The sequence below is a fragment of the Pollachius pollachius genome (assembly GCF_949987615.1).
Source record: "Pollachius pollachius genome assembly, chromosome: 13".
Classification (NCBI taxonomy): Eukaryota; Metazoa; Chordata; class Actinopteri; order Gadiformes; family Gadidae; genus Pollachius; species Pollachius pollachius.
In genome coordinates this window covers 16851802-16865092 of record NC_136946.1, presented here as the reverse complement: position 1 = coordinate 16865092, position 13291 = coordinate 16851802, and the positions used below count along the sequence as shown (strand labels likewise).

The following is a 13291-nucleotide window of genomic DNA, read 5'->3' as shown; positions in this document are numbered from 1 at the left end:
CAGCCGAGAGCCGACTGAAAGTCAGGAGCTGGAGGTGAGGCTCTGCAGACTCTCGTGGTTAATGGTGGATTTATGTATCCACCCCCTCCCGGGTCCCTGAGAGCCCCGGGCCACGAGACGCCCAGCCCCCCGGTGGGGGTCCTCTGGAGCATTAAGCTGCTTATTCCCTCTCCGCCCCCCCCCACCGCTGAAGGGGGCTGCTTTGCATGTTTAATGCGTTCTTATTTTATTACGACTTTCTTTCTACCAGGGCGGGCAGGCGCTGGCATTTCTCTAAAGTCGTGTTTCAATTTATCAGGGCCAGCTGATCGCCCCCCCCCCCCCCCGCTGCTGTGTGTGTGTGTGTGTGTGTGTGTGTGTGTGTGTGTGTGTGTGTGTGTGTGTGTGTGTGTGTGTGTGTGTGTGTGCACGCGCGCAGAATGGGTACACATTCTCTTTTAGGGGCTCACATGGCTAACTGCTAGTACCCATCCTGCCCGTGCCACGCCCCCACAGGGTGTGTTTACACCCTGCGGTGGGTACTAGCCTGCCGAGGGGAACCTTTAATGTCCACCTGTTAGCCGGGTTTTATTTAGCATACAAGGGGGAAGTTGTAGCAGTAAAGGGAGTTAATGGCGCGCGCCACAGCCACTCGCTGATCCCCGCTACGGCGCGGAGGGGAGGAGTGTGTGTGTGTGTTTGTGTGTGTGGAGCGCCTCACACACTCCTTATCTTCAAGTCAGCACGTGCAGGCGGGATATCGCCCGGCATTTTTACATGAGGAATTACACATGGGCGAACAGATTTAATGCGCAAATGGCGAAAGGAAAGTCGGAGCATAGCTTGTTAATGATTCGTCTTATCACGGCTCAGCCTCCAGTGCATCATGGGAGGATGTCTGCGTTCCTTCCTCTTCCGCGCTGACTTTCGGGTGCTGGACGTTGAGATTAACGGCGGCAAGCAGTCGTTTCTGCTCATTAATTGAAACCAAGAAAGATGGAGGTGGACAGATAAGCAAGGGCTGAACATTGCTCAGCCAAAAGCATCCTATGCAGTTTATTAAGTTGGTGGTTACACTGGTGGAGAAGTGGGCATAGGTCTCAAGAACAATGGCCAAGCTTCATGACAAATGGGTTTACAATGCAATTCGTGATCGATAATTACCTACAATTACCCTCATATAACTGAAAACCATAAAAACATTACCTATCCCGAATGTCCGAATACTTTTACTTCAGGGACATTGCAAGGGAACATTGCACAGCATAAGAGCTTGTTCAACAAAACACAAATCCATCTGGAGAAATGCTTAGAAAGAGTTTAAAGAGCGCAGTCAACCTGGTGAAACAACAGCCATTCATTTGATCCTGACCTGCAGTAATTGAGCATGATGCACTGCTACCTGCCACCTCAGAGCTTGCCTCTGCTATTTGTCAATGAAAAATGACCAGAATCACGTTGATGCATCTAGTTACCGCCCGATCCCATGCTCTGTTAATTTCTCTAATCCTGCGTGCAATGACTCCTGCTCGTTAACTATGCAATGGTGTACTTAATTAAAAGATTGATTTATTGTAGCCCCAGTATTATGAACTACCCACACGTCTTAGTGCCTTACCGTCTGTCTGTCTGTCTCTCTGTCTGTCTGTCTGTCTGTCTGTCTGTCTGTCTGTCTGTCTGTCTGTCTGTCTGTCTGTCTGTCTGTGTGTGTGTGCCTGTATCAGCTGACTCATGCATCCCGTGTGATGCTGACGTTGTCCATAAATATCTTAAATGCGTAATCCTGATAAAAGAGTCAGTGTGGACGGCTGGTCTGGCGCTCGCTGCCACCAAACCGTTTCTGGAGAGGAACAGCAAAATGGTCTCCGGCAGCCAGTTGGCAGAGTTCTCACGGTTAGCGTTCATAATGATAAGTGCTCCATCTGGTGACTGGTGGCAAGCCAAAGGAGGCAGATGGAATTGTTTTCACAATCTGTTTAAATATGTTGTCGATTTTATCCCCCCCCCCCCCTTTTTTAAAAAAAACCAAGCTCCGTCACGTGCTTGATAGCATCAAGACGTCGCGGCAGCGGTGGTGCTGTTGTTGTTTTTGTTCCTCCCTCTCACAACAGTCTTTGAGAGAACGGAGAGGAAAAGCTTTTGATTCCTCCGGGCGCTTGGCAGCCGCGCTGTACGATCACACACGCAAACACACACTCACACACACACACACACATGGCAGCTGTCCGTTCTCTGGCCACGTCCCCCTAGGAGCCACTCACACACAGACACACACACACCAACACACACAAACACGCAGGGCAACACTGCTCCTTTAGCCTCGTGGGTGATTCAGCCCCCCCGCTGTGTGACGAGAGGCCTCAGCGTTGAGGAGGCGTGAGGTCCCGTCTTTGACGGCCAAAAGGTCCAAATCCTTTCGCGTGCGACTCAAGAGAAAGAGCTGGGTCTGCTCTGAAGGTGTGTGGTCTCAGAGAACCGGGCCAGAGGAGGAAGAGCTGGGTCTGCCTTTGCTTTAAAATGAGTGTGTGGTTCTCTTTCAGAGAACACGGGGGCAGAAGAGGAAGAGGCCGCCCATGTGTGAGGACCGAGACGACAAGATCGAGGTTTGTGGAAGTAAAATAACCAGCATCAAACATTGGCCTGAATGCTTCACTTCCTCTCCCTCTTTTCCTTGGTAGCTTTCATGTCGTATTTTTAGATGTTCCTTTGATGTATTGTATGTGTTGTGTCGTGTGAAATAGTTTTGATGTGAAACTCCATTTATCTCAGTCACTGTTTGTGGTGCCGTGTTGACCCGGACTCCCTGAAGGAGAGATCTGGTATCTCCACGGGATCTCCCTGGCTCAATAAAGGACGAAAAAGAGAACACTGTTGTGCGTAGCATGTCCTCCTGGCCGCTGCGTTTGGTTCAGGGCAACTGCCATAGCAGATGACATACCGGGCACGCATCGGCCACGCAGCCCCATTATCGCCCCCGAACGTCCCCCGTCCCCTCCCCAGCAACAGGCCCCCACAGGCGGACAGACAGACAGGCTTCAGCCACGCCTGCGCCTCCTCTCCTCTCCTCACGGGTGATCCGCTGTTTCCATAGGAACCGGCGCCACGGGAACGGCGGCAGCGGCAGTCCGCACTGCAGAAGAGGCAGCAGCAGCAGCAGCAGCCGCCCAAAGCAGAAGACACGCGCACAGAGTGCGCCACGTGCCAGGGCCCGGGCGACAACGACAACCTCGTCAGGTGAGCCTCGCTCACGTGTGTGTGTGTGTGTTGTGTGTGTGTGTGCAGCGCTGCGTTGGGGGAATGGACGGGCGGTTGTTTGAGGGGGGAGGGTTCAGTGCACGCGAGGGGGATGTAAGTGGGGGTCTGGGGGTGGAGGAGGGGGGAGCGGCGGCTGGCTCTAGGGATCCACATCCTCCTGATGATTAAAGTTCAGTCTTCATTAGGGGAGCGCTGCCTCGGTGCCACAGGACTAGAGAAGAGAGCTGGGGGCGGGGGGGAGGGTTAGCTGCCCCGCCCCCAGCCCCATCACTACCACACCTCCACCACTATTGGACTGCCACATACATTTGCACAGTTCATTAAGACGTAATGAACAGTGCAATTTATTCGGCTCCTTTGCCTGGGGCTCTCAGGTGTCGGGGACCTCTTTATAAACATGCACTTTTATCTGGGCTCTGGGGAGGCAGCCGCTGGCGCTAGACCGCTCGCTTGACATCCACCTCCATTTATTTGTGTTTGTGTTTGTGTGGCTCTGTACATATGGGCAAGTCTCTCATTTTACTCTTCACTGACTTTGAATTGGCGATGTGTTTGGTTCCCAAATGGATAATTGTCCGCTCCAATTGGAAATATAAGGGGTGTACATCTGTGACCTCACAGCGATTTGATTACGAGCACCATTACGATATTATGATTATTTCGGAAAACGATGCAGTGTATCGTGAAATCGTTAATTACATCACAAGTTGATTTCTTTTTGCGATTGGGGCGCAAAGTTTTTTTTTTTTTTTATGAATACATAAGGAATACAAAGTAATGTGACGGGAAGAATAGTTTGACTCCCTAAAGCTGTGTAAGAAGTACAACAACAAAACTCCTTTTATGCTCAGGCTTCCTTCTAACACCGTGGCTGTCTTCCAGTTGTCCTCTATTATCACATCCCAACCCCATATTGCTTTAGCCAGCTGGCCCGCAGAACCTGCACCGCTGATTTAAGGAGGAAAGGGTTCCACAGCCAGCACCCTACCCCGTGGTACAACATGCCTCTAAACGTCTTTCTCACTGAGAAATAACTTTAGAACCCAAACCATAGATATTTACCATAGGCTTGAGTTTGCATGTTGCCTTGAACAGAATGTCAACAGAAATCTAGGTCTGACCACAGATCACGTGTGCAGACTGAACCCTCCTTCTCTCTCTCCTAAAACACACCCAGTGTAAAGTTGTTACAAAGCCAGACCTGCAGTCCGCCAGCACTGATTCTGCTGCTGCGGTCCTCTCTGAAACAATCCGACATGTCAGCCCCTCACCGCTGTGATAAAAGAAACCCATCATTTCCATTGGTTTGTTCGGCAAACACAGAAACGATGTCATGAGTATGTGTCCTCTCTTTGTACCCGGCTAGTAGTTTGGCCTCAGGCAGCGTTTGAGGGTGTGAAGGCTTAGGGGGTGGGCTGGGGTAGGGTGAGGGGTGCTGCCCTGACCTCTTTGTATCTTTGCATTGCACAGGTTGTGAGAGTCCCAGCGGCAGCCACCTCCACCTGCTCCCCTAGAAACACGGGACCGATGACCCCGTGGCCCCGGGCTTAGAGGGGGAGGGAGACACACTCAGAGCAGAGCAGGAATTGGCCCGTTTGAAGACTGACGCTTCGGTTCAGGCCGGGAGAACCAGATGCCACCCTGGCCCCACACACACACACACACACACACACACACACCCCTGAAACCTCTGCACCCACCACGACCTCTGACCTCTGCCCCTACCACAACCTCTAACCTCTGCCCCTACCAATGACCTCTAACCCCCCACCTCTGCCCCTACCAATGACCTCTAACCCCCCACCTCTGCCCCTACCAATGACCTCTAACCCCCCACCTCTGCCCCTACCAATGACCTCTAACCCTCCACATCTGACCTCCAACCTCTGCCCCTACCACAACCTCTAACCCCCCACCTCTGCCCCTACCACAACCCCTGACCTCTGCCCCAAGCAATGACCTCTAACCCCTCGCCCTTTACCAACGACGTCTAACTCCACCTCCCAAAAGAGGACCTTCAACGACCAATGAGACTCTGGGACAAAGGACAGGAGGACGGTGTTTGATCCTCCATCAAGACACTAGGGGTCAGGGGTTAACAAGTGAGGCGCCGTGACAGCTCTCTTGACGAGGTGTACCGGTACGTGTACGGGACTATGGACTCTCCCCGAAGAAAGCATGCGCCCCATCCAGCCCTCCCCCTCCGCCCCCCTGACCCCGTCCACAGAGCCGCTCTCCATGTGAGTTGGGAGTGTTAGACCTGTGTACAGTATATCCCCCTGGCTCCTCCTCATCACAGCCAATCGGATCGCAGCCAATCCGCCTCTATGGAACATGAAGGCCTGTCACTACGGACAGACCCCGTCATGAGGCTCAACACAGAGGCTCAGGGGCCTCCCCATTGGTCGGAGCCCGGGGAACCGTCACTATTTAGTAGAGGAGGATATAGCATAAAGCTAAGCATAAAGATGAACAGTAGAGTGTTAGTATGTTACTAATAGCTGTAGTACGCTCAGACGTTAAAGTAGGGGAATGCCCGTAGAGGTTTAGAAATGTGCTTGTTTTCGTTCTTTTTTTTTTAATTTGTCAGTCAAACCCGCTGGATTGAAGATGTAACAAAGTCTGCAAAGTCCCCCCCCCCCCCCCACACACACACACACACACACACACGAGCGCAACACAGACACACAAACAAATAGCCACTGGCAACACACACACACACACAGCCACTCACAACACATACAGCCACTCGCAACACACAAACACACAGCCACTCGCAACACACACATTGACACACACTCTCGCAACACACACACACACACACAGCCACTCGCAACACACACATTGACACACACTCTCGCAACACACAAACACACAAACACACACACACACAGCCACTCACAACACACAAACACACAGCCACTCGCAACACACACATTGACACACACTCTCGCAACACACAAACACACAAACACACACACAGCCACTCGCAACAAACACATTGACACACACTCTCGCAACACACAAACACACAAACACACACACAGCCACTCGCCACACACACACACACACACACACACACACACAGCCACTCACAACACACAAACACACAGCCACTTGCAACACACACATTGACACACACTCTCGCAACACACAAACACACACACACACACACACAGCCACTCGCAACACACACACACACACACACAGTCAGCAGCCTGGACAGCAGCAGCAGCTGCCTGCTAGTTTTGTCAGGTTCTTGACAGCGTGTCACATCCTGCCCCCCCCGTGTCACTCACTCAGCCGGCGGGCTGCCAGCTCCACAAGACCCCCAGGATGCATTGCATCGTTTCAGAGCGGCACTGGCACTTCTCTGTGTCCGCGCGGCCCTGCTCCCCGCCCCAGCCTGACCCCGGACCCTCCTGGGGCGGTCCCCATCCCCACTTGGGTTGCCAGTCAGGGTTGCCCGGTTGCGGGTTGCTTTGTACGCGTGTGTGTGTGTTTTCTATTTGTTTTCTATCTGACTCTGTATAGCCCGTTCTCTGTAGCGAGAGCATGAATGACATTCTGTGTTTTGAGTCTGAATGCCCTCCCATGTGTTGTGATGGTGTGATCCAGTGTACAGTATTTATTCTCTGATTATATTCCACATGCCTTTTCTGTGTGACCCGTGGACTGACCTTTCATTAGTGTTTTAGAGGTGTTGGTTGACGTTGTGTTTGGTGCCGTTGTAGAGTGAAGAGCGTGCGCATGGCTGCTGTTGTCCTGTGTCCCGGGCCCCTGGCCTCCACCAGCTCTTCAAATTAAGCGGAGCTTTAATAAACTCTTGACTTTTTCCACCTTATTGCCACGGTGATAAGTGAGTGTCAGCCAGCTAATTAATTGTTCCAGAGGTGCGGTGGCGGCGGTCCGCTTGTGCGTGTAATGCCCTCTGTCAGACTTGATTTATCACCTGGGAAGTGCCCCCGCCCCCACCCTCTCCCTCCCTCGTCTGCAGGTTAGCTTTGAGACGACGCTCAGCGCTAGCGCGGGGGGCGTTGTCTGGGGGCACGTCTACGGCGCCACCGCCACCGACCCCACCACCCGCACCAACAGCACCACCCGAACACGTCTCTTTCGTCCACTTCACCCTGCGTTCCCCTTCTGTCTCTCTGTCCTCCTCAGACCTCCTTTCAGGGACAGGCTGCTCATTCCTCCTCTGTCCCCACCCCCAGCCTCCTCAGAGCCCCTTCAGGGACAGCCTGGGGGGGGGCCGCGTCACATTAACCCTGCGCTGTCCATCGGACGGCGGATGGACCTCTCGTAGGAGGAGGAGGACCTCTCGTAGGAGGAGGAGGATCTGCTGTAGCGATAGTTGCCTCAGAGGGCAGAGTTCCGGCCTGGCCAGACCCAGGCAGCAGATGGGCCTCAGCCTGCTGGGGGGGGACCGGGAGAACGCCCTAATCCCTCCTCCCTGGCCCCGCGCTGGGTCCAGATTAGGATGTTGGTGTGCGTGTGTGTTGGGCTGGGGGGGGGGGAGAGAGCTGTTCTTGTTCCTGGGAGGGGACGGGAGGAGGGGGGGACTAAGCCAGGCAAGGTGTTGGGAGTTCAGGAGGAGCTGAAATAAGGAGGGGGAAGAGAGGAAGTGCAGCCATCGGAGCGAGCCGGGAGGAGGTTCTGGAAGAGCGCTAACCTTTTCCCACGATGAGCGCGTTTCCCATTACTGTTCTGACAGAGGATCCGGAGAGATGATTTAATGGCGGCATTTTGTTTTTGCTGACTTCACCTTTTCGTTCTCTCCCTCCCTCTCTCTCTGCCTCCCACTCTCCCCCCTAAAACCAGCCCTCCTCAGCCTCTAGCCCGGCTCCATTAAAGGAGAAAACAGCGCTAGCCCCGGTGTCTGAGGCTGTGTCGCAAGTGTGTCCAAGCAGCTAAAATCTATTACACCCCAGCCTCCTTCCTCGGCCTGTTTTATCCCCTTCAGATTCCAGCACTCTGCTCCGCTGCCTCCTCTTCCTCCTCCTCCTCCTCCTCCTCCTCCTCCTCCTCCTCCTCTTCCTCCGGCTCCTCTGCTCTTCTCCCCCTTCCTCCATGGCAGCGTGGTGGCGCATTGCCTTCCTTTCTCAGTGACTACACATTAAAGAGTAGGAACAAAGAATAAAAAAAAAATGGGCTGCCTCATTTCCTCATTAATTAACTGAGTCTGTGCCGTTACATGCCAGCCTCTCTGCTGCTCTCTGAAACACCAGCCGGAGAACCACCGTCTGGCTATGATGTGCTACAGGGCCCGGCAGTGATGAGGCCCCCTAATGTACCGACCACAGCCCAGTGCATGCTGGGTAAGACACCTGGTTCTTCCTAGGTGTTTCAGGGGTGCACGAAGCTCTACGGTCAGAGAGGGCAGAGAGGTGGGCTGCGGGACCTGCTGTTGTCAGAGAAGCGAGTTCCTTTCCTAACCTTTTGCATAACCAGTTCACTGGGGCCCCCTGCTGGCCAACTCGGGGAAGACATCAGTCACGCAAAAGCAAGCCGTCGCCAGCCGAGTGTGGGTCGGGGCTCTTATGAAGATAGTGTTTACCGGTTGAGATTAATAAAAAGAAAAATAACGTTATGACCATAAATGGTCCTGTACAAATGATGTCCGTCATTCCAACTGTTGAAGCCATGGTTTAATGTGTCTATGGGAAAGGGTTTGATTCACTGAAAACTCAGAGGGTTAAGTCATTATTTTAGATTGGTGATTCAGTTCCAGATGTAGTTTTTGTGTCTGATTAACGTAAGGTAGCAGGGCAGCCATGCATGTTAAATGATTTGTGTCTCTGAGGACGGCTTCACTCAAACCCTGTCTGCCTGCCAGCCCTCCCCCCAACCCGGCCCCAATCCCCCTCTGAGCTGCATCCAAACGAGGGCCAAAGGCAGCTGTCCTGGCACCACACCCACCGTACATCTTAGCTCTGCCCATTCATTACTTCCCTCTGGTGGAAGAACAATGGCTCCTTAATAATGTTCAGTCCCACCCAACAGAGAACCTAAGAGACGGCGCAGTCGTTTCAGAGTCCAATAATCCACCGGGGTTCTGTGGAGGCGCTCGGGGAGTCCACCTGCACTATCGCTCGTAGCAGCCTAGTCAATGGCGGCGCGCTTTGTACCATATCGATTTCTGTTCACATGGCCACTCCCAGGGTAATTGTTTCGTCCCCGCTCGTGATAATTCACCGGCTCCTCTTTCAGCTGGCCGGGCTCAGCTCGGGCCCAGCAGCTTTCCCAAAGAATGGAAGTGTTTTGAGCCGCACAGCCCTGCCATCGATACCTGGACTTCCCTGCATGAGAGGACAAAAGCAGGTGTAAAATAAGAGAGTCAATAAGCTGCTCCCAGGCGCCACGTCCTGAATTTAACAAGCGGCGTCTTGGCTGATGTTTACGTTCTGTTGGCTGTGGGCCTCGGTGTGGTTCAGGGGGAATCAAGTGCACTCCTGAACAACGTCTGGTGTGCATTATTGTATATATTCGCTGATTGTTTGCTCACAAACTACTTCTACGTCTCCCACAAACCCAATCGGAGGGACTTAATGGAGGTTTGATGTGTTCTCTACGGGCGTCAATCAGTAGCAGTCGTCACAGGCTACAGAGGAGCTGAATGCAGGTGGACTTACAGTAGGCTAATGCAGGTGGGCTTACAGCAAGTTAATGCAGGTGGGTTTACAGCAGGCTAATGTAGGTGAGCTAACAGCAGGCTAATGCATGTGGGTTTACAGAAGGCTAATGTAGGTGGGTTTACAGCAGGCTAACGTACGTGGGCTTACAGCAGGCTAACGTACGTGGGCTTACAGCAGGCTAACGCAGTTGGGTTACAGCAGGCTAACGCAGGTGAGCTAACTGCAGGCTAATGCAGGTGGTCTTACAGCAGGCTAATGCAGATAGGTTTACAGCAGGCTAATGCAGGTGAGCTAACAGCAGGCTAATGCAGCTGGGCTTGCAGCAGGCTAATAAAGGTGGGCGTACAGCAGGGTAATGCAGGTGCCACAGTCACAGAAGCGCAGAAGCGGAAGATTTTATGCAGATTAAGAGCGCCAGCTCTCCTGGTTCCTGTTAAATATCCAATTATAACGTGGCTTGAGTACTTCTAGCCAATCGATATGATTTGTCACCCCTTTAGGGTTTTTATAGACCCCGTGGACGGTTCAATTACTGTTCCCGCGGTAACGTCCCCTGCCCCGAGCCCCCTTCCTCTCCAGGTCTCTGGGTCTGTGTTGGTGGGGTCTTTTATTCAGCTGACCTTTGGCTCCCGTTCCACAGCGATGCTGATGTGGGGTACTGCAGGTAGCTGCGGCTACGGACCTCTCCTCTGAGGGGGAACGGCAGATAGACGTGTATATCAGAGACAGACCAGAGCCTCTCAGCCAACCGTTGAAAACCGGTGAAAAAGCCATAGTTGACCGCTGTGAATAAGAAACAATAAACATGATAACAACAAATCAAAATCAATCTATTCTTTAGCAGCTACTCATAAGTCACAGGAAACGCATGTTTTACTTCAATTATGCAAGTAGGAACCTTTGTACAACAGCCAAACCTCAATAACCTGTTATTGAGGTTGTGGTGTGGGGAAGGATGTGGTGTGGGGTCTCCTCCCCCCTATTTGGCCAGAAGGAAGAGTCCTTCCAGATCAGAGATCAGAGCAGCGCATGAGCGACGAGGCGATGACTCGTATCGTGGGACGCATGAGAGCAACATGTGTAGCTGACAAAAGCAGTAAATCGAGCCCCTCCCCAAGCCACACACATTCAGACCCCCACCTCCCCCCAGTAAGATTACATCAATCGATCCCCCTCTTATGAGTGATTGGATTGTGTCTTTTTCCAGGGTGGGGGGTGGGGGGGAGGAGTGTGTGTGTGTGTGTGTGTGGGGCGGTCCGTTTTCTCATCGATTAAACCAGGGGCCGATTGCTTTGATAACATCAAGGACCTTGCAGTGACTGAGGGGGAGGGCGATGGGTCCCACCCTGGCCCTTGGAGGTCGCTGAGCGTACAGGCCCAGAGTTCTGATAATTGGATGAGCGGCTGCCTGGATGGAGCGGCTAGCCGCGGCTAACAGCCCAGCGCCGCGCTACCGTAGCAGAGTGACACAGACGTCGTGGGGAGGCTGAGGCTGTTGTGTTGTTCTGCTGTTCTGTGGAATCAGGGAGTCGGGGGGGACGTCACCAGAAACGGAGTCCATTGTCATTTTAAGCAACGGCGTAATTGTATTTCTGGTAGTTGAGTTTACCCTCTGGACTGACTGATGTATTGTCTCTGCTCCTTCTAATTAAGTGTAGCATGATAGCAAACACACACACGAGTGCCAATGTGCGTTTCATTCCCAGCGGGTCCTTAACACACTACAACACTACAATGTCCTTCATTAAGGTAGAATAATTATGCATTGTCACATTAGGCGTATTGTAAGGTCCCCCCCCTCCACACACACCCAGCCCTGCAAGCTTGACGGGCCTTCCTATCCAAGGGAAAGACCGGTTTGTTCTGGCTCTGGCTTGGCGGGAGTTTCTCCTAACTCTTGGCGGTTTGGGCTCTACAATGGCGTTGAGCTCATTAGCGGAGCCGCCCACTCTGGTCGTTTGTCTACTTCTCACCGGGGGCCCCAGGGCCTTTTAAACTCCCCATCATCTCCAGGCAGATATGCCTGCTCAGCCAATCCAAGCCCACACTCAGCTTTGTGTGTGCGTGTGTGTGTGTGTGTGTGTGTGTGTGTGAATCTGTGTGTGAATGCGTATGTGTGTTTGAATGTGTGTGTGCATGTGTGAATGCGTGTGTGTATCTGTGTTTGTGTGCATGTCAGTATGTGTGTGTCTTTGTGAATGCGTGCATGTGTGTGTGCGTGTTTTTGTGTGTTTCTGTGTGAGTGCGTGCTTGTTTTTGTGTGTGTCTGTTTCGGAGTGCCTCTCTGGATATATTCCTGCTAATGCACAGCAGCTGGTAGATCCTGCCTCTACCACTGAGTATCTGTGCCAATTAAACGTGCCTGTTCGTGTTTGGAGTAAATCTACCTTGCTTGATTCATAATAACGCTGATGTTTTCTTCTGCTTTTGTCTTTGGCTTTTTATAGTTTTTATACAAACAGCTACAGGCTACCCCGGCACTAAGCTCATTTGTGTTTTAAATTACTATGTTTGTGCTTTTCACTACGAATAAGACTTCTTTATATATAAGAGTTGAACCAACACGCAGATCCCATGAGCAACAGCTGTTTTGGCCTTTATTCTAAAATGTAAACACATAAATAAACCACTGTAACGTCTCTTACCCAGCGCATCTATCTGCCAGTCTGTATTTCCCCCAAAACCAGTTCATTCACACCATCTCCCCCTTTTGTTGGTACAGTTCAGAACCTCAGCATCATCTGAAACAGAAACATGAATTCCAATGCATTGGCTATGGAATATGTATTAATCATAAACGTTATTTTACTGAAAACACTGGAAGCATGCCAGAACGACTCCAGCGAACAAGGGTGAATTGTCCCCTAATTGCGTGGTAGTTGTGAATAATGGTGTCCTGGTCTCTGGACATGTGTATTGAATGTACTCATTAGGAACAGTGCCCCCCCCCCCCCCCCTTGCCAGCCTGTCATACGCTGGATCAATGGTCTCGTGACCAACATGTTGTGGAAGACTCTAACCAGAAGGTTGCTAGTTCGATCCCCAGCTCCTCCTAGCTGAGTGCTGAGGTGTCTCTGAGCAAGACACCTTACCCCAACTGCTCTCGACGAGCTGGGTGAATTTTAGGCCTTGAGTGGCCACTGGTTAGAAAAGCGCTATATAAATGCAGTCCATTTACCATTTACTACCCACCAAGAGCCGGCTGGGCGAATGAGCCGTTGTTATGGTTACTCCCTTGTGTTTTTTTATCTGGGTGATTTGAAAGTAGACATTAAAAGTAGCCTCCAATACTGGTGGTCAAACCCGGGTTTGGTTAATTACCATTGGAACCATAACCTTAAAGCAAGAAAGAACGGTCCTATTAACAGCATTTTTCAATCCAAAATTGGTTTTAGAAATTAGATTAAAGGAGCTATACGTAA

At 51.9% G+C, this 13291-nt stretch overlaps 1 protein-coding gene across 2 annotated transcripts in view; it reads left to right on the top strand.

The window, feature by feature from the left end:
* The window catches only part of phf14 (PHD finger protein 14), a 60061-nt gene that overhangs the window by 29011 nt on the left and 17759 nt on the right, over positions 1–13291 (top strand). The window contains exons 15-17 of one of the 2 annotated variants that reach the window (XM_079750138.1): positions 2520–2582; positions 3071–3213; positions 4705–7017. In XM_079750138.1, coding sequence (XP_079606264.1) covers positions 2520–2582; positions 3071–3213; positions 4705–4711 — 213 coding nt within the window. In that variant the 3' untranslated portion in view covers positions 4712–7017. Of the gene's footprint in view, positions 1–2519; positions 2583–3070; positions 3214–4704; positions 7018–13291 lie in introns of those variants that run through there. The other variant, XM_079750137.1, reaches the window with a different exon arrangement.